We start from the raw sequence: 27801 nt of genomic DNA, 5'->3' as shown, positions 1-27801 counted from the left end.
CATCTTTTAATGTGATGTTTAAATGTAACGTAATTCAATCAAGAGATTCTTACCAAATTAAGCACCTGTGCATATTTACAGAGAATAATACTGTATATATATATCGTGGAAAATATCGAGAAAACATGGAAAATACTAAGGATTAATAAAAAGAGAAGAAAAAAAATTATTAAAATAAAATATTTAAATATTTCTAATATTGTACCAATATAGCCAAAGCAAAATATATCAATACAATATACAATAGTGTGAGGAACACTCAAAAAAATAAAAAAAAGTAAATCTTCGTTTTTTTCTCTGTATCCTTTTTGTCTTTATTGTGCTATATATATATATATATATACAGGGTGATTCTAAAAAGAAGGGAAAAATTTTAGTAAGTGATAGTACACTCCCAGACAAACAATTTTTATCCAAGAATGCATGGTCGGAAACAAAACGCAAAGGTGCTGGTGCATTTGGAAAGTTTTTTAATACAAACGAGAGAGCTCCATTCCTATTGCGAGTTACTGCGGTACGTCATTCGCCGCCAAGCTTTCGGCCGCTGCAGGGAAAGTTCGCCTATCTTTTCTTCGCCGTTGTACCAGCATAGCCGCTGCCGGCCACTGTTTTGAACACTTATTGTAATCACATGCCATTAAATTTGCTTTTATAACTTAACTTCATCGTTCTTTGTGTGTTTTTGCCTCATATAAGAACATAAACTTTGACGCCCTCAAGCGGTTTTGGGTTTTGTTTTCGACCATGCATTCTTTGATAAAAATTGTTTGTCTGGGTGTGTACTATCAATTCCTAAAATTTTTCCCATCTTTTTAGAATCACCATATATATATATATATATATATATATATATATATATATATATATATATATATATATATATATATATATATATATATATATATATATATATATATATATATAATATGTATATATATATATATATAAGTTCAAAATGAAGAATAAAACAAAGAAAAATAATAGACATATGAAAAAAAGGGGGTGGGAAATAAAAAGTAAAAAAAAAAAAAAAAACAACATTTTATTTTAAAAAAAAAAATGAATTGTTAATAAAAAAAAAACCGGAAAAAAAGCCGGAAAAAAAAGATATAATCTTTTCTTCAGCCCACACGATTATATCCGCAAAACAGAGTGCTTACTGATATTGTATCAATAAAGCCAAAGCAAAATTTATTAATACAATAGTGTGAGGAGCACTCAAAAAAAATTTTTTTTAAATAACTACATAAAAATAGATCATAAAAAGTAAAAATAACATGTAAAAACAGATCATAAAATAAAATAAAAAACATTAAAAAGGGGGGACTATAAAGCGAGTAGCAAAATCATAACAACTTACATGGACAGATATTTTTCAAGAATGATTTAAAAATGTTTTCGCAGAGAGATTGCCAGATTACAAAATATGAAAACAAAAGATGAAAACAAAAGCGCAAATTGAGTGTAACAAGAGGGTTTTAAAGTGTCGTTCTTACTGCACTGCTGAAGTGATTTGTTATTCTGAGTTTTGATTTGTTAGTTACCAAGGATGTGCCCGAAATGGATGTGCGCAAGGTAATATTATACTGGATAATTTTAAAAATTGATCATAAATAGTTTTAGAAGATAGATGTTTAGTTAAGAAAAAATATAAAATAGAAAAGAGAAACATAAACTGCCTGCTTTGCAAATAATTTTAGCCGCGGATTTGCACGATATGGATTAGCACATAGAAAAATTATTTAAATTATCAAAGAAAAAATTTTAATAGATAATTTTAACACGGATTTGCCCGAAATGGATTTGCACATGGAAAAATTAACAAAGAAAAAATTTTAGCAGATAATTTTAACCACGGATTTGCCCGAAATGGATTTGCACGTGGAAAATTATATAAATTAATAAAGAAATTTTTAGCAAACAATTTAATCCACGGATTTGCCCGAAATGGATTTGCACATGGAAAAACTGTATAGATTTACAAGGGAAATTATTTAGCAAAGGAATTTTTAGTAAATAATTCTAACCACGGATTTGCCCGAAATGGATTTGCACATGGAAAGATTAACAAAGAAAAAATTTTAGTACATAATTTTAGCCACGAATTTGCCCGAAATGGATTTGCACATGGAAAATTGTATAAATTAATAAAGAAATTTATAGCAAACAATTTTAACCACGGATTTGCCCGAAATGGATTTGCACGTGGAAAATTATATAAATTAATAAAGAAATTTTTAGCAAACAATTTAATCCACGGATTTGCCCGAAATGGATTTGCACATGGAAAAACTGTATAGATTTACAAGGGAAATTATTTAGCAAAGGAATTTTTAGTAAATAATTCTAACCACGGATTTGCCCGAAATGGATTTGCACATGGAAAGATTAACAAAGAAAAAATTTTAGTACATAATTTTAGCCACGAATTTGCCCGAAATGGATTTGCACATGGAAAATTGTATAAATTAATAAAGAAATTTATAGCAAACAATTTTATCCACGGATTTGCCCGAAATGGATTTGCACATGGAAAAACTGTATAGATTAACAAAGGAAATTATTTAGTAAAGGAATTTTTGGTAAATAATTCTAACCACAGATTTGCCCGAAATGGATTTGCACATGGAAAAATTATGTAAATTAACAAAGAAATTATTTAGTAAATAATTTTGGCCTGAAATGGATTTGCACATGGGAAAATCATAAAAATTAACAAAAAAAAAATTTTTAGAAAATATATCCACCAAAATATACGATTAATTCAATGATTTTATATAAAATTTTATTACATTAGTTGGGTATCCATTGTTTTTTTGCGGATATAATCGTGTGGGCTGAAGAAAAGATTATATCTTTTTTTTCCGGATTTTTTTATTAACAATTCATTTTTTTTTTTAAATAAAATGTTGTTTGTTATTTTTTTTTACTTTTTATTTCCCACCCCCTTTTTTTCATATATCTATTATTTTTCTTTGTTTTATTCTTCATTTTGAACTTATCTAATGAGTGCTGTTTACTTGCAGCTTAAGCGCAATAAATGATACTTATTGTTTTTCTTAACTTTCTTAGTGTTTTCTTGTATTTATTTATATATATATATATATATATATATATATATATATATATATATATATATATATATACGAGTATATAGCCTTATTTTTTAAATTTCTGTCAGTCACAAATACTTGATATATGAATTGGAAATATTTTAATAATAAAATACAGTTATTCAGCTACTTAGATTATTTTTTTATAGTAATATTTGAGAAACAAGTACTGAAAATAAATCGTTCTCGCATGGTCTGCAAGTGATACGACGTCCCTAACACCCGAAATGGAAGCAAAATGAAAGCGAAAGTAAGTTAATAGTAAATAATATTAAATATGATCAATGAAAAAAAATATTGAAAAAAAAGTTAGTTAAAAACCGGAAAACATAATTATGGAAAGATATAATCTTGTCATCTGTTCACAGTATTATATCCGCAAAAAGAAGTGCTTTCTATTATTGTATTAATACAGCCAAAACAAAATTTATCAAAACAATAGTGTGAGGAGCACTCAAAAAATTGAAACGAAAATAGAACACATTAGGTAAAAAATATACAATATAAAACATATTATGCAAAAAACAGAAAATAAAATGTAAGAAAAATACAGAACAAAACACAAAACGTAATCTATTAAGCGAGTTCAAATGAACTTTCACGTATCGGAATCTTTCAAGAATGATTTAAAATGTTTTTGTAATAAGTTTGCCTTATTGCAAAATATGAAAACAGAAGCGTAAATAGAGATTAGAAGCATAAATAAAGGGATCTCTTATAGCGCGTTCCAACTGCAGTACTGAAGCACTTTCGATTTGTTAATTACCCTAGATTAAAGTGACCACATTTTTATTGAGACAAAGCGGGACAAATGGGATGAAATGAGAATTACAATTTAGTCAAACTTTCAACACGCACAATATATATATATATATATATATATATATATATATATATATATATATATATATATATATATATATATATATATATATATATATATATATATATATATATAAATACGAATAAATGTTTGCAATAATATTTTCAACATCAACTGGAAGAAAGTCAGATACTGTTTGAATAGTATAGGTATAGAATGTGCGCTGCACAACCTACTCCAATATTTTTTTGCTTCAAATGTTCGTTAAGTTCCGTAAAAACGTTATTGATGCCTCTTCTAGCTTTTCCACCAAAATTTACGTTAGTGTTATTCGCACAATAGGCAATAATTTTATTGTTCAAATTATTCTTTTTTAAAATAGTACTTATTAAATGAAAAATTATTTGTGAAGTTTCATCAGGCAATGAAATAAAATCTAATATTCCAATTTAAATTCCTGTTTCTGGATCAAAAAATCTAACACCTGTGGGAAATAATTTTAAATCTTTGTGGTTGGAAGCATCAGAATATATGGATATAAATGCGCATTTTTTTAATTCTTTCTGCAATTGTGAAAACGAATTTGATGAAAAAACATTACAAATAATTGCTTCGGTTTTTGTCCTTGCACATGCATATTTTTTGTCGTATCACTTGCGACGTACAATCCACTGATCTGAAACTTTGATTGTGGTTTATTGTGTGGAAAGCAAATAGCCCTTCCGCTAATGCTACCTGTTTTTCCGTGTTGCCAAAGCTAGCACTGCGAAAAAACTGTTCCATTTCAGACGAGGAAGCGGCATTATTAAAAAATCTTTTGTGCCTCTTTGTCGCTAGATGTTTAGAAATATCGTTTTTTCCACCATGTGAGACCGAAAATTCAGCATTGCATTTATCACACCGTACCATATAGTCTATTTTGGTACTTTTAATAAATGGAAATTCTGTGCTTAGCTCTTCATTAAATTTGCATCCTCTTTTTTTACTCATCTTTTATTTTGTGGGTAAATACTAGAAACAAATAAAAAATTTACTACAAAGGCTAAAAAAGAGTATTAAATTTTACCTTATTGACCGTTACTTTGTGGCGACTATTGCTCAACCTTTGTCAATCAAATAATGAGTCAAACCGAACGTCAAATTGAAAATAACAAACCGCACTGTCTAACGGCAGTCCGCACTTATCTGAATTAAGCCGAGACGTAAAGGCAATGATCGCACACCACTGAGTAAATCTTATTCGGTACATTGCCTAATTTAGTTTATTCTGCTCGCATTTTATGTATTTTTTATTTCTTTATATTCACCATAATACTTAATAAATAATAGGTTATATATTTTTACAGTGCATTTAAAATAAGAAATGCAGATATTTTCTAAAAAGCGGGACATTTTTAAAAATAGGCGGGACGCGGGACAGTCCACCAAAAAGCGGGACTGTCCCGCCAAAATCGGGACGTGTGGTCACTTTACCCTAGATTGTCCCAAAAATGGATGTTCTCAAGGATATAATATTATACTTGATAATTTAAAGTTATAATTAATAAGGTTGATATTTAGTTTACACAGATTTTCAGCCACAAATTTACCCGAATTGGATTTGCACATGGTAAAATTATAAATTTAGTTAACAAAGAAGTTTTTAGTGAATTTATTAATTATAGTATTACACAATAAACTTAATGATTTTACATAGAACTTAATTACATTAGTTGGGCATCCATTGTTATTTATCAAATTTTGAAAGAGTTTGTCTATTTGTTTTTTGGATACGAAAACATTACTACATATTCTTTTAATTCTAATCATTTGATTAAAAATGGTATTTAAATGGTATTAAATTCTGCAAACATAAGAATTCCAAGTAATTAGTTTATTTATATTAAAATCATTTATTTTATTGTATGAATCAACAATGCAGATATTTTCTTCTTTTTTAATCCCTAAAGACAAAAAGTTAAAATTAATTTTATCGTCGTGGTTGCGAAGCAAGATGTTAATTCCTCTGGATAAATATTATTTAACAAAATTATAAAATCTTGAAAATTAAAGATAATTAAATTATCAATAAATCTAAAAGCAAATTTAATATTACGAGTATAAGTTTTGAGGGTTGAAAGTTAAGTTTAATTTTAAGAGTTTAGTATATTTGTTCTGTTTTTTTCTTACATTTTATTTTCTGTTTTTTGCTTGATATGTTTTAGTTCGTATATTTTTTACTTAATGTGTTTTATTTTCGTTTAATTTTTTGAGTGCTCTTCTCACTACTGTATTGATATATTTTGCTTTGGCTGTAATAATACAACAATAGGAAGCACTCTTTTTTGCAGATATAATCGTGTGGGCTGATTAAAAGATTATATCTTTATTTTCCGGATTTTAAAAAAAAACTTTATCCTTTTTTTCTTCTTTCCAGTTGTTTGTTATTCTTCTTTTTATTATTTTTCTTCCCCCCCCCCTTTCCCCCCCCCATATGTCTGTAATTTTCCTTTGTTTTATATTCATTTTGAACTTATAGTTGATGTTTGTCTTGCGAGCAGGACAGACAGGCACATGATTTTAAAAAGATTGATTTTACATGATTTTATTTTCATAATTAGAGAATGAATATCGAAGTGTCACAAAATCCAAGTGCTCCTCAATGAAAGTTAAGGAAAATCTTGCAAAATAAATCTGTAAAATATTTCGTTTCAGGTTGTTGTTGTTAATTTACGTCGCACTAGAGCTGCACAATGGGCTATTGGCGACAGTCTGGGAAACATCCCGGAGGATGATCCGAAGACATCACAATTTTGATCCTCTGCGGAGGGGATGGCATACCCGCTTCGGTAGCCCAACGACCTGCGCTCGAAGTCAAGCACTTTACGGTAGCACAGTTTAACGAGGACCAATACCGCACACCCTCGGACCCTACGCAGACTGATCCAAGTGGTTCGTTTCAGGAAGGAAAAAAAAAAGGTCGAGGGGAAAATATCTTTCTCACGGTTACATGAGAGTGAAAAAAATAAAAATGTTAATTAATGTATAACTTGAAGTCGGAAATAGATTAAAGGAGAGGATATGAATTTTAAAGTGTGAGAAAAAGCGTTTTGCTTAGAATAATAAATTTAAAAAATGTTTTACAGCGATGGTGATTGAGAGTGTGTGAATCGCGTGCAGTAAAATTGGCCCCACTCTTATGCGGATTTTTATTTAAAAGCGACATCTATTAAACTTATTTGGCCTATGGGTCTAATAAAGCGGACAGTTCAGTTTTCATTCAAATAATCAACAAAACTCTCTATATTTATGTTTTATATCCCACTACATCAGCTGTGATGAATTTCAGCAATTTATTATATGAATATGTTTTATGTTATTAAAAACATTGAACAATATGTTCTATTTATTTAGCAAAGCTATTTAAAACAAGACTATGATAAACTCTTAGTTAAATCCCAAAGCTTTCCATAAAATGAAGCAATACTTTAAGGTTTTAAACAAAAATGTCCCGCGTAATATCAAATCAATCCTTCATTTAAATGAAGTATTATAGAATTGCTTTTATTAATATGAGCAATTAAAAAACATATGCAATCTGCAATGATGTTTTATTATTCTAATTCTATTTATTGCGCATTCTAACCTCTCTTTTTTTATATGCCTGGAAGAAAAACGAGCTTACTTGATGCTGCGAGATAATTAGTAATCTAAAGTAAGGTGAGATTAGTTAGCTCTTTTAAATAAATACTCTATGTTTGTAATTTATTATGCTAACTTTGAAATGCAACGTATTTTTAATATATTTTGGCTCTGGAGAGTTACAAATTAAATGGTTTTTATTTCATATCGTATTAGGATTAATTTAAATCTGCTGCCTTTTTATTTTTAATACTCAGTTGACATGCAAATGTTTGTTTCAGTGTCAGCTAAATGTAATGAGAATACTGTAAACAAGTACTTGTTTTTAGTTTGTAAACAAAGAAAATTGTTTTTACAAAAGAAACTAACATCAACAGCTTGGGGCTCACAATATTTTAATTTACTATATTTTGTTGATAAAAATATTTTTTACTTGCAAAAACTTAACTTTAAGTACCCTCTCCTACCGCCCTTATCTATCAATCTACTAGTATTTCAGTTTATTGTAACAATTTGTATTATTCAAATTATAAAAGGGAGCATAGTTAACATAATTATGCAGAATTTAGGCTTTTGATATGAAGGAAATAACTAGATTTATCTCTAAATCTAAATGTATAATATGTTTATGTCATTAGTTTTGCTTTTGTCCTTATGAGTAGCTGTTCCTGTCTACTAAAATTGCTTGATAATAAAATTCAAAATCTAATATACTAGTAAGTCCTGATTGAGTTGCAAGTTTTATCCTTTAAATTTAATTTAGTCTGGGACTTTTTTTTCCCTTTACTTGCATGGTGCGGTCCATTTGTGGCGAAAAATTTATGACGAGTTTTGCAAAGGTACTAATGCAGAAATCTTTCTGTAATTAATAATGCACAATACTTTTCCATTTCACCTTATTTATGTTAATCTTATAACTGTTGTCGAACAGCCGACCCAATTTTGGGCTTTCGACTACCAATGTTCAACTCCGCAGCCTTGTAATTTTGAACCTAATCCAGAAGACAAGTGAACTCCTGGATCAAGTATCGGGAGAAATATGTTTATTTCTTTCACTAAATTTATTTTGCTAAACATATACTGATAATGTTGTTGTTAATGATCTCTGCAAGGTAATAGATGAGGGGTCAGAGCTAGTGTGAAGCACATATAGAATAATTTAAAATGTTTCTTTACAAAAGGGTTGAAAATTTTTTTTGAGTTTAATCGTCAGAAAGTAAAGATTACATTTGCTTTGTAAGTAAAAAATTTAATTGAAACTTTTAGTTATTATAAAAGATAATATTTAGAAATGTGTATACTTTATTTTACATTTTGCTATTAAAATAAAAATTCTTTTGAATTATGCATTAAGAAATAGAGAGTCTGACTTTGGCAATCTGGTTGAAAAAGCGGCAATAGTGAATAAACACAAAGTTGAATGAAATGATTAATGAAAGATGCAAAATAATTAATGAAAGATTATTTTGATTTGAATGTAATGTAATTTTTTTTACAGAATTATTTTAAATACTGGTAAGAGAATTATTATGTATATATACCAAATAAAGAATAATATCAACTGAAAACTATGAAGTGAATTTTTCAAAATGTCGCTAGAGGTAATGTTTGCAGCTTGATAGTTTAATCTTTTTTGATTCACGTTGATTAAATCTGAAATTTGCATAATATTTTTGTTCAGCTTTTTGACAGTTATCACACTGCATTTCTTCATGGTTTTTAAAATCTCAATCTATTTTATTTTTTATAGAATTACAACCCGCAAATTTTGAATCACACATTTAAATAATCATGTTTTGACAAGTATGATAAGTCATCATAAATTTGCATAGTTTTTCAATTGTTTTTACACTATTGGTTTTTCCTTATTTTTAAAATCATGATATTTTTAATAGGATGCAAGAATTTGAATTCTTGATTGTTCAATTGAGTAATTATTTTTTTACGCAGAATTTGGGATGATTTTGTTGTAAATCAATTAAAAAATATTTAAAATTATTGAGATTGGAAAAAAAGTTTAAATTTTGTAATTTTTTGATGAATGTATTATTAAATTTTTTCTTCGTTTTTTAGGATCTTTGTGTGAACATGGGTGCTTAGTTTATTTTGTCATCATGTCCCAAAAATATAAAAGTTTTTCTAAAGGACGAACACTTGATTTGGGATCAACATTGCCTCTTGGTGTCAAAAGAGTCGGATATCTTAAAAAACTGAAAGTAGGTAACAGTCCTTTTTTTTCCCCAGTAGTTTCAGCATTTATGTTTACAAGTAGTTTGCTATGGTATGGGTGGTCCAAGACCACTAAGATGGAAGTTTGGTCTCTAGAAGTCAATAGATAATTATTATGTAACAATTATTGTTGATGGTTTTAACATAAATAATGAACTTATATTTTCAATTTTTAAACTGTTAATTAGCTGTATTAAAATTTAGTAGAAAAAAAAAACATTAACAGAATTATTTTTAAGAAATACGGTTTAAACGTTAAATAATTTTTATTTTTTCAGATTTTTATCAGGTGCAAAAAAAAAAAAAAAAAAAAAAAAAACTGAATTTCATTTTTTTTTTTCATAAAATAATGATCACAACAAAAATCTTTGAATTTCAACCTTCTTCTATGATTAACTTTAATTTTTTTTTTCAAATCCCACAATTTTCAAAATTTACAAAGCAACTGAGAAAATGTGAGGAATTTTATTTCTTTTTTTCGTCGTTTAAAAGTGGTGACCACTCAAAGCGTAATCAATGGGATATTTAAGGATGATATTTCAGCTATACTAAACTGTTTCATTTATAGCACTATTTGTTTTAAGTACCATGTTAAACTGTTCCTTATTTCTTTTAAGTTTTTGCAGCAATTAAAACTAGTTATTAGCAATTAAAACTAGTTACTAGTTAGCAATTAAAACTAGACTAATTATAGGTCACTCAAGATCACAGTGATTGTGTTTCCTCTTGATGTATTGTGAATATGTAAAGGGAATATTTTTTCTCTAGATTTAAGTGGCAACCCTGTTTAACACTGCAGCATTCTAATTTATGTTATGCTCAACTAATGGCAACATATTATTTAATTCTATTAATTTTCAAATTGTTGAAATCTTTATAATTATATATTAATTAATACAAGAGGCTGGAAAAAAAACTAGCGGAGGCCGCAGGATCACCACCTTTAACCTAAAGCATTCGAAAATGTAAAAACATATATAAAAATGTCTTATTCTTTCTGACAGCCAAAGGAATTTTAATTACAGAATTTTGAAACAAGTCTTTGAAAAAGAAACACTACTGTAGATACAAACACTAAATTTTGCTTATAAATTTGTAAACCTGACTTTTTTTTCTTCAGAAAAAGTGCTTTAGCATTATCTAGATAAAGAGAAAAGATTTTTTGAAATAAATCTATAACTTTTTGGAAGTTTTTATTTATTAATGTGATTAATTTAAATAAACTTTTTTATGATTGATCATGTTTGTTGATATTTAAAGTTATTACAGTGAAAAAAAAGATATTTTTATGAGAAAATTTGATAGTCTCGCTATATATTAACGCTGCTTGTTGTGACAAGATATTTTTCATATTTTTTTAGAAAATGAAGAAAAGATTTTTTGTTCTGCACATGGATGCTCGTTTGGAGTACTACAGCTCGGAGAAGAAATGGAAATTCGGCTGTGAACCCAGGCGCTGTATTGACCTCAAAATGTGTCTCAACGTCAGTCGGAAACTTCACTCGAAACAGAAAAATATCATCGCTTTCTACACTCAATGTGATTGTTTTGCAGTTGTGGCAGACTCTACGCAAGAACTTGAAGATTGGCTCAAAGATATTGTAGAAGTTCATAAAAGCTGTGTAGAGGGAGATGATAATTCCAGGCTTGTTTACGGTGAATATGTAAATATTTTTACATTTAGAAAATAGTAATTATCTTGTATCGGAAACCCTGAAGTATTCATTCATGATGCATAGCGTTTTTAAAAAGTGCTTAAGAGTGCTTATTTTCATTTTTTAAAAGCCCTTAAAAGTACTTTTTTTCATTGGGTGTTTTTAAAAAGTGCTTAGTTTTTCTTTTCGAAAACGAGATTTTTTTCTTTACCTTGTCGATTTTCGTGCTTTTCCATTGTTCTATTCAACATTTTTCACAATTCATTCAACCACAATCCATTTCATCCTACCGTCAGTTCATAGCGTATCAAGCTGCCAATAATTTTACATGTTTAATGAAATACTTGCGAGTCCACATGTGCATCTTCTGAGCTGAGTTGGGTGAAATTCTAACACTCTCAGTGCAACGCTGTTGCGTTTTGCAAGATATTCTCAACTTCAGGCTTCATTTTCTACCCTCTGAAATCGTACCGAAAAGTCTCTCGATCTTTTTATGGTGGCTAATGTAATCAAGAGAAGGCAGGGTGCATAGTGTTTTTAAAAAGTGCTTAAAAGTGCTTATTTTCGATTTTCGTTTTTTAAAAACCCTTAAAGGTGCTTTTTTTTTATTGGGTGTTTTTAAAAAGTACTTAATTTTCCTTTTTTCAAAATGAGATTTTTCTTTCACCTTGTTGATTTTCGCTTTGAATTATGCAAAAAGACACAGTTCATTGTTCTATTCAACGTTTTCACAATTAATTCAACCCCAATCTATTTCGGCATATTGTCAGTTCGTAGCATATGAAAATGCCTTCGTTTTGCATCATTCAAAATTTCATGATTTTTGGCAATTGTCAAAAGCAATGCCAAAAGTTTTTTTTTTTTTTTTGACACGACGGTTACAACAAGATAAAACTGTCAATTGTCAAAAACTTTGCGACCCTACCTAATTATGTTATATTTTTAAAGTGCTTAAAAATATTTTTTGAGTGCTTAAAAGGTGCTTACTTTTTGTTGAATAATTTGGCTACGCACCCGGCAAGAGTTCTTTGTCAGATACTAATTATTTTATCATGATCATGTGAAGTCTTTGAAAGTTATTTTGCATTTTGTTAATGTATATAGTTCTTGAAAATATTTTTTGGTGCTTGAAAAGTACTTGAAAGGTGCTTTTTTTTTGTTGAAAAATTTGGATATGCACCCTATAATTTCAATTTTTTTAGTTTCTTTTATTAGTTCATTTCATGATTTAAATCACTTTATTTTTTTAAAAAATAATTGATTTGAATTAATGAATTAAGTCAAAAAATGTTTTTTCTTAAGGTTAAGTTAAAATATATTCTTAAGGTTCTTTTTTTCTTAAAAAAATTGATACTGAGGGTTTTATTTAGAAAAATAATGATATGATGCAATGAATGTAAATTATTATTTTGGGCTAAAAACAAACAACATAATAAAAAAAGACTAAATGTGGATTAAAGTGAGGTGGCATTTTTAAATTATAACCTTAGATTAGCTTTGAGGGAAATAATTATTTAATAAACATATTTTGATTATATCAATTTAATTTTAAGTTTGTCATGTTTATTTACTGAAATACAAATGCTTCAGAGGTTGTTAAATATGCAGTTTGTGTGTATAAATAATGAAGAAATACTTTTTTTGTTTAAAATAATTTTTTTTAAAAATGTTTCTTGACTTAATTTACTCTTGATTTTATATCTAACCAACAGATTGGGTCTTTGTCTTCATTAATTCATGAAAATTTCAAAATTCATGAAATCTTTATTTATGATATTTAATTAAGCTTCAACTATGATTTTATTTTTTAGTGATTAGTTTCTATTAATTATGTAATTATTTTCATCATTACAGTTAGAAATATTAAGTGCTTTAGTTATAACATTAATTTCAATCAGTCTTGAACATTATTTATATATTTTGTCCAGGGTTGGCAAGTTTTTGACACATGATGGTTTTTACCGGTTTATACCATGGTTTTTACCGTCATGTCAAAAAACCCTCTGTCAAAAACGTCAAAAACCCATAGTCTTGGTAAAACTGTATATTTATTTGAGTTTAACTGCTTATAATTTAAAATTAATTCATTTTTGGGCAATAAAGTTGGAAAAAAAGTTGTTAAAAGATATTTAAGAACAGACTCTTGCATTTTCCCAACATGATTATATCAAAACATACTATTTGAAGTAAAATATTAGGATACTAAACAAAATTTTCAATATTTCCAAGCATCATTTTGTTTGGCATATTACGTTACTGAAGAATGTCAAGTCATTCTTGACTTAGAGTTTGTTAGTAGTTACAAGTTTTGAAAGTTTTGTTTAGCTTATTTCTAATATTTAAGAAATGCCAAATTTTAAATTCTTCTTTTTAGTTCTTGAATTTATTAATAGTTTCAAGCTTTTTTGTTTGTTTGTTTATTTCTAACAATTAAGAAGTGCAAAATTTTGAATCCTTTGCAAATCAAGCTATAATGATAAAAGTATCACTATTTTCAATAAGTATGTAACAATATTTCTATATGAATGTATATCCTTCTATAAGAATACATGTATATAGTTGCAAAATCAATAGCAATCATTTACTACATTCATTTATAAAGGCAATTATGTGAAAATAATATATTGTCCGCTATATGCCATAAATGAACAAAAACAGTAGGTTTTTTACCGGTAAAAACACGGTTTTTACCACTGTCATGTCAAAAACCAGTTTTTGACGGCAAAAACCCAACCCCGATTTTGTCAGAGCTATGTTTGGTATTAAGTGCACTTGTCTGATTTATGTGCATAACTGAAAATTAGTTTAAGCTGAAAGAGGATATTTAGTTAGAGTAAAATAAATACTTTAACAAATTAATAAAATGTCTGTCAAATTAAACAAATGACATAGATTTAATAAGAAATTGAATTAAAAGTATAATCTAGCAAAGATAGCCTTTCAAACTGTCACTCAGAGAAGACTGAACTTGAAGAAATGTATATTTTCTGGGGTTGCTCAACAAGTTCTATTCTCATCAAAATTAACTGGAAGGGTTGTCACATTTTACATTTTATCTCTGTAATGGTGAATTGAGCTGCCACAAGTATAGGTAAAACAAAATAATAATAAATAAATAAATCTAATTCTTTTTTTCTTTTTCCAATTAGGAAACCTGGTTTACTGCTATTTTTTGTTTATTATGTACTTACATCTAGTCTTACAGTTTCACTTGCAATCAAATTTCATTTTAAAAATAAAATTGGATAATTTAAATTTTTATTCAATTTAATTCTTCTTAGGAACATTGCATTACATACATTGTTAGTTACATACATTGCATTATCTTATGTGGAAGAGGAAGAGCATATTACAGAATGGTGCAATGTATAAAAAGGGCTATATTTAATAATCAAATTTAATAAATATAAACTAGGGGTGCTCAACCTTTTTGAGTGAAAAGCCACTTGCAGAGCAGGTAGATTAACATATGTTTTGTCATGTTAGCGGCAAATATGATAATTTTTATGTAAACATTAGTGTTCTAAGCATGAAATATTTTTATCAGTTAACTTAGTAACACATTTGCAGAAAATTAAATACTTTTAAATATTTGAATTGATTTATAACTAAGAAAACTGACTTTGAAGAAAAAAAAAAACTTTTTCCTTTTTCACAATAATTAATTTATCAAATATATGAGTGTGTGTATATACACCAAAGAGCCATTACATTGTGACCACCTTCCATCTATAACAATTGGCTCGTCCAGGTTTTCATGGTTTCTCACCCAGGAACAATGTTTTCATGCGTCACATTAGAACCCATAATCCTCATAGAACAATCCCTGACATCTGTAAGCTACTTGAACATACAGTGGTGGCCAAAAGTTTGGACACTTTTTGAAAGTTTCATGTTTTTCAACTTAGTGTGCTTGTAGAATATATTAATTTTCACTTAAATACAAACGTTTATATATCAAATTGAAGGTAATTTAATGTAGAATTTAATAATAAATACAGTATTACAATATCTGTATTACAAAAAAAGTTATGCAATTAATTGTAAGATCTATCTTAGATTTGCATTTTTTTAAAGTGATACTTACACAATCAATTCTTAGTAGGATAACCCTTAATTTTTAAGACAGCTTCACAGCGTCTTTTCATCGAATGAACGAGTGTTTGGAGTTCATCTTTCGTAATCACATGGTGCCAAGAATCAATTATAGCTTCACTTAGTTGTCTTTTATTGGATGGACGTTTTATTCGTACAAGAATTTTCAAACGTCACCACAAATTTTCAATTGGATTGATATCAGGGCTGTTTCCTGGCCATGGTAATATATCTATGCCTTTATTTTGAAAGCATGCTTTGCATTCTTTTGCTGTGTGGCATGGAGCTGAATCCTGCTGAAAAATAAATGGTTTGTTGTTGGGGAAGAGATCCCTGATGGAAGGTATCAATTTTGGTTTCAGGACAGTTTCAATGTATTTTTTGGCATTCAGGATGCCAAATCAGGCCGAAAAAAATGCACAAGTGCTGCTACCGATAGAAAAATTAAATGGCTATGCCTTCAGGATAGAAAAATATCATCAGATGTCATTAGATGTGAAATGAATGCAGCTGGTATTGCAGTAAATTCAAAAACAATAAGAAAGTTATCAGGATTTGGACTACAAGCTAGAATTCCAAGGAAAAAATCATATTTAAATCAAAAGCAACGCGAAAAACGAGTTAAGTCGGCAAAAGAACACATTAAATGGTCAGAAAATCAATGGAAGCAAGTAATCTGGAGTGATGAGAGTAAAATATCGCTCTTTGGAAGTGATGGTAGAAAATACGTGAGACGTAGAGTATGTGAAGCGCTTCATCCTGATTGCATTGAAGCAACTACTAAAAATCCAACAAATGTCATGATTTGGGCATGTATATCTGCAGATGGTGTGGGCCGAATTCAAGTGATTGATGGCATCCTGAATGCCAAAAAATACATCGAAACTGCCCTGAAACCAAAATTGATACATTCCATTAGGGATCTCTTCTCCAACAACACACCATTTATTTTTCAGCAGGATTCAGCTCCATGCCACACAGCAAAAGTATGCAAAGCATGCTTTCAAAATAAAGGCATAGATATATTACCATGGCCAGGAAACAGCCCTGATCTCAATCCAATTGAAAATTTGTGGCGACGTTTGAAAATTCTTGTACGAAAAAAACGTCCATCCAATAAAAGATAACTAAGTGAAGCTATAATTGATTCTTGGCACCATGTGATTACGAAAGATGAATTCCAAACACTCGTTCACAAGATGAAAAGACGCTGTGAAGCTGTCTTAAAAAATAAGGGTTATCCTACTAAGTATTGATTGTGTAAGTATCACTTTAAAAAAATGCAAATCTAAGATAGATCTTACTATTAATTGCATAACTTTTTTTGTAATACAGATATTGTAATACTGTATTTATTATTAAATTCTACATTAAATTACCTTCAATTTGATATATAAACGCTTGTATAAGTGAAAATTAATATATTCTACAAGCACACAAAGTAGAAAAACATGAAACTTTCAAAAAGTGTCCACACTTTTGGCCACCACTGTAGTTGCAGACCAGGTTCATCCATTCATGGCAACAGTTTTTTCTGCGGGGGATGGTGTTTACCAACAAGATAATGCACCATGTCATAAGGGTCGAATCGTCATGGATTGGTTCGAGGAACATTCCTGTGACTTTCAAGTCATGTCTTGGCCCCCAAATTTACCTGACTTTAATCCAATAGAGCATTTGTGGTCCTACTTGGAAAACCAAATTCGTGCTGCCACGCTCCCCCCTCGCAATGTGAGGGAATTGCAGGACCAGTTGGTGAGCGCTTGGTACCAGATACCTCAGACTACCTATCAGCACCTTGTGGAATCAATGCCACGGCAAGTGCTAGCAGTTTTGAGGGCTAAAGGTGGTCCTACATGTTATTATCCGGGTGGTCATAATGTAATGGCTCTTCGGTGTATGTATATATATATATATATATATATATATATATATATATATATATATATATATATATATATATATATATATATATATATATATATATATATATATCTATACATACATGGGATATATATATACAGTAGAGCGCCGATTATCCAAACCCTTATTATCCGAACTATGAATTCCGAATTCACTTTTTTTTTCTTCTCTTTTTTAAGTTTAGAATTTTTTTAAACTTATCGAAAATTTTTCTAAATTTAGAGGAATAGATAATATCCACTACATCTGAAGACTATATTTAATTTACAACCTTTTTCAGCAGTTTTCTTATAGTAGCCATACATACATGTATTGTTATACAGTTAAACCTGCATACCCCTTTAGCCCTCTTCAACTGAAAATTATCATCAAAGAATGCGAGCTTCATTTTGACAATCTACAATTGTTGGAAAGCGGAATGTGTTTATGAATAGATAAGTGCTGAAATTCTACAATTGGGGGATGGGTAGTTGTCACTCATGGTTAATGATTAGTGATTACAGTGCTTGGAATCCTAAATCTTGGAATAAAATTCTTATCAGAAAAACAAACGAAACTGCAGTTCGTGAATCGGTAGATCTTTCGGGTGAAAAGATGCCAGGTTATACAGCAGAAGAAATAGAAGACTGGTGTCGAGACACTGAAAACGACTCAGGATTTCAAATTTTAAATGATCATGAAATTGTTTCTGAAATTTTGAATGAAAATCGGAACTCCTCAGATTAAGAGGAAGAAGTACGTGATCAAGTTCAAGATAGTGGACCTCATAAGAAGCATGCAATTCATTAGATATTGCAATGAATTGCCTAGAACGTCAAAATGATGTTGATCCAATTCAGTTGATTTATTCAAAAAGAATAAGGGATATGGCTGCACAAAAAAGAGCATGTTCTTTGAAACAAAAGTCTTTGCTGGATATCTTTTGCAATGGAAAATAAAGAAAAATGTGGTAAAATCAGTAATTGACAAAAAAAATTATAAAAAAGCCGAAATATGATAAAAATGATTCAAATTGGAAAAAAAAAGTTTAAAAAAATATGTTTAAAAATTTAAAAAAAAAAGTCTTAAACTCGCCAGAGCTATTTTAGATAGTACTGCCAGTCCTAAGCCTAGAAAAAGTGTGAAGGGAGATTAGCGCATAAATAATAATCATTTAAACTAGGTTTTAAACAACTTTCCAATTATCCGAACATTTCATTATCCGAACCACGTTCGGTCCCGATCAGTTCGGATAATCGGCGCTCTACTGTATATATAACAGGACATAGTGCTTATTATTTCAAACAAAGGATAGACAGAAATATTTCTATCCCATATTGATTGGTCTTACTTTTTCTCTTTATAGGTAAAAAAAATAATTTATTGTTTAATGTTATGCATGTTGAATTAAAACAGAGCTGTTATTTTTTATGGTTTCAGAGCATTTATGGCAAGTTATTATAGATAAGCATGATTTAGAATATGATAAATTGTTGGCTGGCCCATACAGAGTAGCTTTAACTCCAAAATCTTTGTTTTTAATCAAAATGAATCCTCTTGGTGAAAACGATTACCTCGAGTTTCCGGTAAGTTAATAATTTTTAAAATAAATCATAGGAATGAATGTCAGATTTATTGTGTGTCACAGTAACATGTTTTAATATAATATATCTCTATTTTTCCATCTGCTCAATTAACAAAATTAAATAGGAAGTACTCTGAGTAAACTTTCATAATCTGACTTAATTTTCTTTTTGTTTGCGGATAAAAGGGAGAAAAAAAAATGTTGGAATAAACTCAATGAATGTTAATAGATTCTGTATTAATTTACTGATTGTGAGCACTCCATCCTCTTGAGCCACCGTGACTCCAACTATGGTGTTTGAAAAAAACATTTTTTAACTTATACCTACGGCCTAAGTAAACCCAAAAGGTATTTATTTCTGAGCCTCCATGGCTCTAAAACTGTTGATTATAATCCTATATATTTATATATATTTTCTATATATGTATATATATTATATATGACATTGTATTTGACAGCTGATATAGCAAAAAGTTCCATTGATCTTCTGCAGTAGTTTTTGATTGATCTCCTTTCAAATGTGGAAAATTCAAAAGCAGAATTTTTGGCATATTTTACTTTTTTACTATTAGAAAGGGAAAAATACTGTTTAAACAAACAAAAAATATCCGATGTGTATGGAGAAGCTATATTTGCAGTACGCCAGTGCCAAAACTTCGCTTGTTTTATCGCTGGCAAATTATTATTTCGATTAAGATGCACCACGGGTGAATAACAACTCGTAAGGACGCTGAGTGATTAAATCTATCAAATTTGACCGTTCACGATCCTTTGAAGAGACTAAAGGTTCAATCGGAAAACTTGAGAAATGGGTTTCTCATCTTACAAAGAGGAATTTGTGCCGCCACGTTAACACATGTGAATTGCTTCTCAAATGTAACAGAAAATGATTCATTTTTGAAGCATATATTGGGGACAAAAAATTTTCAAATTCTGCAAAGACTTTTAGGCACCTTAAAACTTTTAAAACCTTTACTTCAAGTAAGGAGATCAAAAATAATGTGGATCAGTTTCGTGCCAACTAAGAACAAAAATTTTATGCTCGTTGAAATCATGCTACTGCCAGAAAGAGGACAAAAGGTATTGGACCATTATAGATAGCATATGATTTCATGAAATATTTATTCGCTCTAAGAAAATTGCGTTTTATTTTCATTAAAAGGTATAAGAAATTGCTTTGCGAACAACCCAATATTCATTTATATGTATATCATCTTCATAGTTGGCCAGACAGCCTGTGCAGGCCAATGCCTTCCTCTGAAGATTTCTCCATAATTGCTTTGCGAATAAGAAATTGCTTTGCGAGCAACCCAATATTCATTTATATGTAACCATCTTCATAGTTGGCCAGACAGCCTAGTGCAGGCCAATGCCTTCCTTTGAAGATTTCTCCATAATGACCTCCTCATTTGACTTCCTCATCACTCATTTGAATCACTTGGGGTCCATTTATATATACATGAAAAATACTCAGTTTTTTTTTCTTTTTTTTGAAGCCTAATTTTGAAATTTAAAAAAAATTATCCCTTTTTGATAACACTTTTTATTATTCATTTGAAAATAGTGTCAAAATAATACAATGATATATTTTAATAATTTTTTTTTTAATGTTTGGCACCTGGGTCTATTTCCCATTAGCCTCAGAAATGCCAGAATTGTTACTTTCTTGTGGTCACCCAATGGGCATCTGTGAATAGGGAAGATTTCCGTATTATGATCTGTGGCAGAATTATCGCCAAGTCTTGGAAACTTTTGGGCAGTGGCCCGCGAGAAACTTTAAAAAAAATATCACAGAAAGAGACCAACTCGAAATGTTTAACTCGTAGCCACCCCCGGGCAAACATCGAAATGTTTTTATTTTTAAATTTGCAAGTTTAAAATTTATTTGGCACCTTGGTGATTGTAGTTGGCATGACAGATCATGATACGGAAATATCCCCTATGGCTAAGCCACAGCAGTTGAGTTGCGTTGCCTATGCCATACAACCTCAAACTCGTTTATTGTGACATCCAAGATTGTCACAGAATCTCGTATCTATATGTCAACATAAATCCAGTACAGTAACCAGTGATCGGCATATTTTAAATTATTATGTTATACAATAGCGAACCATTTATCCAGTATTCAAAAAACCGGGAAGAATTTTACTTGGTTTTCCCGCTATTTTGAAGTATAACGATTATGGGAAAAAAAGCGGAAATTAGAGTAGAGTTGAGTGTTGTTTTTATTTAGATTAATAAGTTTTCCTTTCATCGCCCCCCCCCCCTCCCGGTATAATTAGGTATGAAATATATTCTGTTTTTTTAATTATTGGTTTTGTTTTATATTAGTTAATTTGGGTAAGTAATTGATAAAGTAATTGATAAAAAGTAATTGATTTTTAATTATTATCAAAAAATAAATATGCTAATTTTGTATTTTTTTGTATTTTTCTTATTTTAAAATGTGTTTCACTTTTTCCTCGTAATTTGGGTTTGATAAAACATCAATTAACAGCACTTTTGGCCGCTCCAGAAAACCGGGAAATTCAGACATCTAACTAGTTCTCTACTGTATTATTATTAATTATGTTTAATTATTGTGGTTAATTATTATTATTAAATTATTATTATTGAATTATTATTAAATTATTATTATTAAATTATTATATAGTTAATGAGTATCAGGAGATGTGGACATTCTAAAGACCATTTTTTCATTGAGTTGGGACGTTCTGCCGTGACAGGAGCCGGGGAAATTTACATGGCTACTGAAGCTACCATAGTGGCTCAGAATATGCATGAAACTGTTTTGAGGTATGTTGAAGTGTTGTACCAAGTTAGGAATGAATGTTTTTTGTTTAAAAATACAATGTTTCTTTTTTTCTTTTCTAATTCATTGAAGTGCAATGAAGTCTTCCAAGATAAGAGAGGATCCTCGACCACGCAGTGCCTCATCGAGTGAGAATTCAAATCCTCATCCAATCGGAGTCCCTCAAGCTTTTTCTAATAGTCGTGAACGCTGTGATAGTTTACCAACACGACCCCAAACCATTATGGGAGACAATTTCAGGTTTGTATCTCTACTCTCAGTTTAATATATTTCTTGATATAAGGTCTCTGCTTTTTAAATTTTTTCTAACCTCTCTAAACTCAGTGGTGTAGCAGCCCGTCGAGGGCCAAGGTCTAATGTGCCCATCTCATTTTTTTTTACCTTTGTGGTCTGAGGTGCAAGAAGAGATGTTCCGGTTGAGTGATCAGCCCAACGAGGACAGTGTGCGTAGCGTTTTTAAAAGGTGCTTATTTTCGTTTTTTAAAAGCCCTTAAAGGTGCTTTTTTATTGGGTGTTTTTAAAAAGTGCTTAATTTTCCTTTTTCCAAAAGGAGATTTTTCCCCTACCATGTTGATGATGTTGAACTATTCAATTCAGAAAGATGTTGTTCTATTCAATGTTTTCCCAATTAATTCAACCCCAATCTATTTTGGTGTACCGTCAGTCCGTAGCGTATGAAAACGCCATTGATTTACTTGATTCAAAAATTTTGACAATTGTCAAAAACAATGACAAAAGTTTTTTATTTTTTTCCGACATGACGGTTAAAACCGTCGGTTGTCAAAAACTTTCCAATCTTACCTAATTGCAATTTTTTTGAAAGTGCTTAAAAATATTATTTGAGTGCTTGAAAAGTGCTTAAAAGGTGCTTATTTTTTTTTTAATAATTTGACAACGCAACCTGAAGGACATTATATCGCCCCACTGAAGGTATGAAAGACTGAGTCAACGTTGCCTGGACCGCGGATCAAACCAAGAATCTGTGGCACTACCACTCAGCCACCAAGTGTCCTTTTTCTATTAAAAAATTTGAAGACTGTAAGATTTTAAAAACATACAATTTTTGCTCATCTTAAGAAAAGAGGAATATTCTGATGAGTCACAAAAAGCTGCAAAACATTCAGAATTTAAGTTTGAAAAATCTTAAGTAGTTTTATTATGTCTAAAAAGTAGTTACTCTCTGTGAACAGAATTATTATTTATGAAATAATTAAATTTGCTTAATAGTGTGGATATTTCCCTGAAGTTGAAAATACCATTCTTTTAAAATTGAGAATTTTACTTTGTTTGAAATGTACTAAATGTGTACCTCTGCCAATTTTTTCCGTGATTAAAATTTGATTGAAATGTATGCGCAAACTATTAGAGAAGTTCCTTATTCTGCCCATATATATCATCCTTAAAATCAAATATTTTTTTCAGGTTATATTTAGTAACAGTAATAGAAATTTTATTAATAAATTTTAAAAGATATTTATATCATTTTTCTAGGAATAAAAATGAAAACAAAAGGTTTCGTTATTTTTAACTCGCTTATTTGTGTTATAACATTACTCCTACATTTAATTTTAATTATTTAGTTTTAATTGCCTGTATTAGATTTAATTTGGTGTTTAGTACTGATGAATTAATGAATATTAGCTCTCATTATCTCTTCATTTATAACTTTTATATTAAATGTTTGATTTATTTATCATTATAAATTATTAATTTGCATTGAAAATTTATCTTAGAAATATTTAGGCATGCTATGTCACCATTTAGTTTTGGATTGAAAATTAGTTTTAAAAAGTTAATTTTTGCATTCTAATATTCTATTTAACTATTGAAAGTTTTATGAGTATTAAATATATTTAATGTTTCTCTAAGAACTATGATTAATGTTAATTTTAATTGTATGATAATGTTTAGAATATGATTTGATTTGTCTTGTATGAAAATGCTATCAAATCTTAGATAGAATTGTTATGATTGACGTGATACTCACAACTCTATTCACACTGGCAAGGTTCTGCTCGTCTAAAAACAATATTTGACAATGTCAAACAATATAGACAAATGTTTGACATAGAATGGCAGGGTTGCCACTGGCGACTATTTGTAACTAATTTCGACCTGAGTCGACTAGGGCAACTTTTCTTTGCCTGAAAAGGCTTAAAAAGCAACTATTTTCAGGAAAAAGGAGACTTTTTTGTGCTCTTAGCGTTGTTTTTTTTGTACATAAATTGGGTTGACAACCTGTGGCCCGCATTAGCTTTTAAACACAATGAATTTTTTTTTTCTTAAAAAGTATTGAATTGCAAATTTTAGTCATCACTCTTTAATGCGCTCAATTTGCATTGATTCCATTGTAAATCTATTTAGTTTCTCGATCGCCTTTTATAGTTACTGTTACAAACAGTTACTGCTACAAAATTCTGCACAATTTTAAAAAACCCAATTTTTCATACGATATTACGATGCTTGAATTTTGAATTTGAATAACACAGCATATATTTGTATATACATATATTTGCTAAATCAATTATTGGTTAAACTGAAATTATTTTAGAAAAAAAAAATTTTTTTTAATGAAAAAATATTTTTTTTCTTCAAGTATTTTTTTTCTAGTAACTATAAGTACTTAAATTTCTGCAAATGAACTATTTCTTTTTAGATAAAAATTTAGTGCTAGAACACTAATGTTTGTATAAAGATTATCATATTTGCCACCAACTTGACAAAATGGATCATGGTTTATGACAATTAAGTCATATAATAAAATTTTAGTCATATTTTTGTTCTTATTTAGGCAAGTATTTTCATGCTTTAGACCAGAGGTCGCCAAAGTGGTCTATATAGACCCCCAGGGGTCTATTCAGCAAAAGCGGGGGTCGATCTGAGACAGGGGGTCGAAGAAAAAACAGCTCTTAATACCCAAATCATACATACGTAATTTGTGTGATTTGCGTATTAAGAATGGTTGTATGTAAAATTTGTGACTTTTTTTGTAATTGACTTAATATCAGTTTCTTTATAAAACAAAAATTATTAAACATATATTTATTCGGGTGAAGCAAGCTGGTTTATAAGTCATATGCCTATGTGCGCTTGTCCAAATGTCACATGTGACGAGTATTGATGTTAAAAACCCAAATATCATATGCAGTTTCAGCTATCTTTGCAAACTGTGAATAGTGTTGAATATTTGCAGTGTCATTATTAAAACTTTTACAGTTTTTGATAATTAGTTATTGTTTTGATAAAACCATTTGTTTAGTTTAGATATCAATTTTAATTATTAATACATGTAAAAAAGAAAGTAAGCATTAGTAATATGGATTAGTACAGCCCGAGACAAAACTGCAAGATGAGCTTGCTGAATTATTACTGGATCTTGAAGCAAAGAAGCTTTTTAAAAATTTAACAATAAGCAAATTTTGGATAAATATAAATATAATGCAAAAATATGTAAAACTTTACGAAATAGCTCAGCCATTTATGATAGCATTTCCAAGTTCCTATATGGTTGAAGCCGGTTTCAGTCACGTAAATTCAATCTTAACTAAGTACTGAAATAAATTAAATGTGGAGTTTTGAGGGGATTTAAGATTAAAATTGGTATTTTTTTGCAAGGTTCGCTATATTGGGTTCAAAATTGGTCAGACACACCCATCTCATTGATTAAGAAGCAATAAATCTGTAGTGACTTTACTTATTATTTCTACTTACTTATAATTACTTACTATTTAATAAATATTAAGGTATTTAAATTTCAACATTAATATATTTTTCATAAAACTATTGTTACACAATGTACTATTACTTTAATAAATGTTTATAATCATAAAATAAATGTACAAACACAGTATCTAATAGTTTTACTTTAATTAACAGAAAATTACTTTTATGGGGGTCGATGGAGATTTCAAAAAATAATATAGAGGTCGATGATCAAAAAAGTTTGGCGACCCATGCTTTAGACTATTAAAAGCCAACTATATTGTTCATATTTTCCTGTGGCAACCCTAGACTGAGGAGGTTCTCTTAAAATCATGCCAATAAAACTATTGCAGGGCCAATAAGCTATTAAATGTAATAACTATTTCATTATATATTAGTAACTGTTTGTTTTGTTATTGTATTAATAAATAAATCAGAAAATTCAACCTCAGTTCATTATGAGGAGGATTGAATAATCCTCAACATTCTAGTAACGAATCCATCTGTATGGAAACATATGCCATAAAAGAGCATAATTGTTGGTAAGAATCATGATGAGAAGAATATTTATATTGAACATTTCTTTTAGTTCTTCTCCATACACATCCGTTGGGTGTCTTTCGAAAGATGTAAATTCTCGTCCGCATTCCATGTATGAATGGCCTTCTGTTAATTCTCAGAATTCTATGTAAGTAAAAAAATGCCTTTTCTTTCTAGTTCTATATTTCAGTTGCATAGTTTTGAAAGAAATTGTTTTCAATGGTTATTGTTAGTTATAACAAATTTGTGTGAAATTACATTAATGATTGTGTAGGAAAGAACCTTTCGCAGTAATAATGGCTTCTTATCTTTCATTTTAAAACTTCCGTGTGATGTTAGCACAAAAAAGTCAGAAAAAATTTCTTTCCGATACCTTTAAAAAATCTTTCCGCAAACCTAATAAATGATTAATTGTGGAATTGGTTTCTAACAGAGATTCTAATACTGAGATTCTTTTTATCAATTCCTACTATTAGTTCATACTCTCCCTATTATCTTGTTTAAATTTTCAATCGTTAATAAAATACTTTTTTATTCATCCACTCAAGTTCAAATGCATTTTTTTTTAAACTTGGTAGTGGATGACACTTGATGTTAATACAATTATTTCAAATGTTAATTCATTAATTAAATTTAATTAATTATTTTGAGTTTTATATGGGAGAAAAAATTTTAATTATTTAATTAAAAGTAACTAAAATTTAATTTTTCTTTATTGACCTAAGTAGGAATTGACTTTTATTTTTTTATATTGTTTGATTTAATAAAGACTGGCTCCTCATCCCTTATCTGATTATCTATGGTATTGTTCTAGAGCAAGGGTTTCCAACTGGCGGCCCGCGAACTAAAATATATTACTTGTCATTTTTTTTTAGCGGACAATTTTCGTTAAAAAATCTATATGGGTTTAAAATACTTTTCTCGTTAATAAAAACCTAATTTCTTCGTTTCTGTGAAATTTAACATACCAACGGTGCAAAGAAATTTTTCAGGTTTTGCATCCAAGAAAATATTTATTCAAACACAAAAATAATCGTGTATGTTGCTCTTTTTTATTTCATTTTTTTTTCGTATTTTGTGAATATAATTTATGCATGTGCGTATTAGAAATTTTCTTGAAGAAATTCTCCGATTTAACTTTTAGAAACCACTCATTTTGTACGAAAATATTTAAACACACATTTTTAAATTTAAAATGTAAATATTTATTCTCTGGTGGTTGCAAACCTCAATTTTCTCATTGAATATTTTGTGTGCTACTATGTAAGTTTTAATAAAATTAGATATCTGTTGCACATTAATTGTTTAATACATAGGTGCTCACTTGAAAGTTATTGTAGCCCGAATTTTTATTATTTATTTAATACAGTAGAGAACCAATTATCCGGGATGCTCGGGACCATCGCTATCCCGGATATCTGAATTTCCCGGTTTTCTGGATCGACCAAAAAGTGTCGTTAATCGATGTTTTATCGAACCCGAAGTACAAGGAAAAAGTGTAATGCATAAAGTAAGAGAAAAAAGAAAGGTTCTCCTAACTTTAAAAAGAAAAAAAATGGTAGAAATATAACATTTAAAAGAACAAAAAAATTTGCAAGTTTAGACAAGAAAATCAAGTTTAAAAAATATAAAATTCTCATATTTATTTTTTAAAAATAATTACAATTCCTAAATTAAATAATATAAACAAAACCAATGATTAAATAACGCAATATATTTCATAC

General features: G+C 29.2%; 1 protein-coding gene across 2 annotated transcripts in view; it reads left to right on the top strand.

Annotated features, from left to right (window-relative positions):
• The first annotated feature begins 7218 nt into the window (after nucleotides 1-7218).
• LOC107438950 (uncharacterized) overlaps nucleotides 7219-27801 on the top strand; it is a 39975-nt gene continuing 19392 nt past the window's right edge. The window contains exons 1-7 of one of the 2 annotated variants that reach the window (XM_016051385.5): nucleotides 7219-7630; nucleotides 9631-9773; nucleotides 11148-11442; nucleotides 18879-19024; nucleotides 21677-21819; nucleotides 21908-22075; nucleotides 26127-26225. In XM_016051385.5, the coding sequence (XP_015906871.1) occupies nucleotides 9672-9773; nucleotides 11148-11442; nucleotides 18879-19024; nucleotides 21677-21819; nucleotides 21908-22075; nucleotides 26127-26225 (953 nt within the window). In that variant the 5' untranslated portion in view covers nucleotides 7219-7630; nucleotides 9631-9671. Of the gene's footprint in view, nucleotides 7636-9630; nucleotides 9774-11147; nucleotides 11443-18878; nucleotides 19025-21676; nucleotides 21820-21907; nucleotides 22076-26126; nucleotides 26226-27801 lie in introns of both variants that reach the window. The other variant, XM_016051378.5, reaches the window with a different exon arrangement.

The sequence above is a fragment of the Parasteatoda tepidariorum genome, chromosome 6, assembly GCF_982258835.1.
Source record: "Parasteatoda tepidariorum strain Cologne lab strain chromosome 6, Ptep-v5.0, whole genome shotgun sequence".
Lineage (NCBI taxonomy): Eukaryota > Metazoa > Arthropoda > Arachnida > Araneae > Theridiidae > Parasteatoda > Parasteatoda tepidariorum.
The sequence above is the reverse complement of the archived record's forward strand: the minus strand, read 5'-3'. Positions and strand labels throughout refer to the sequence as shown.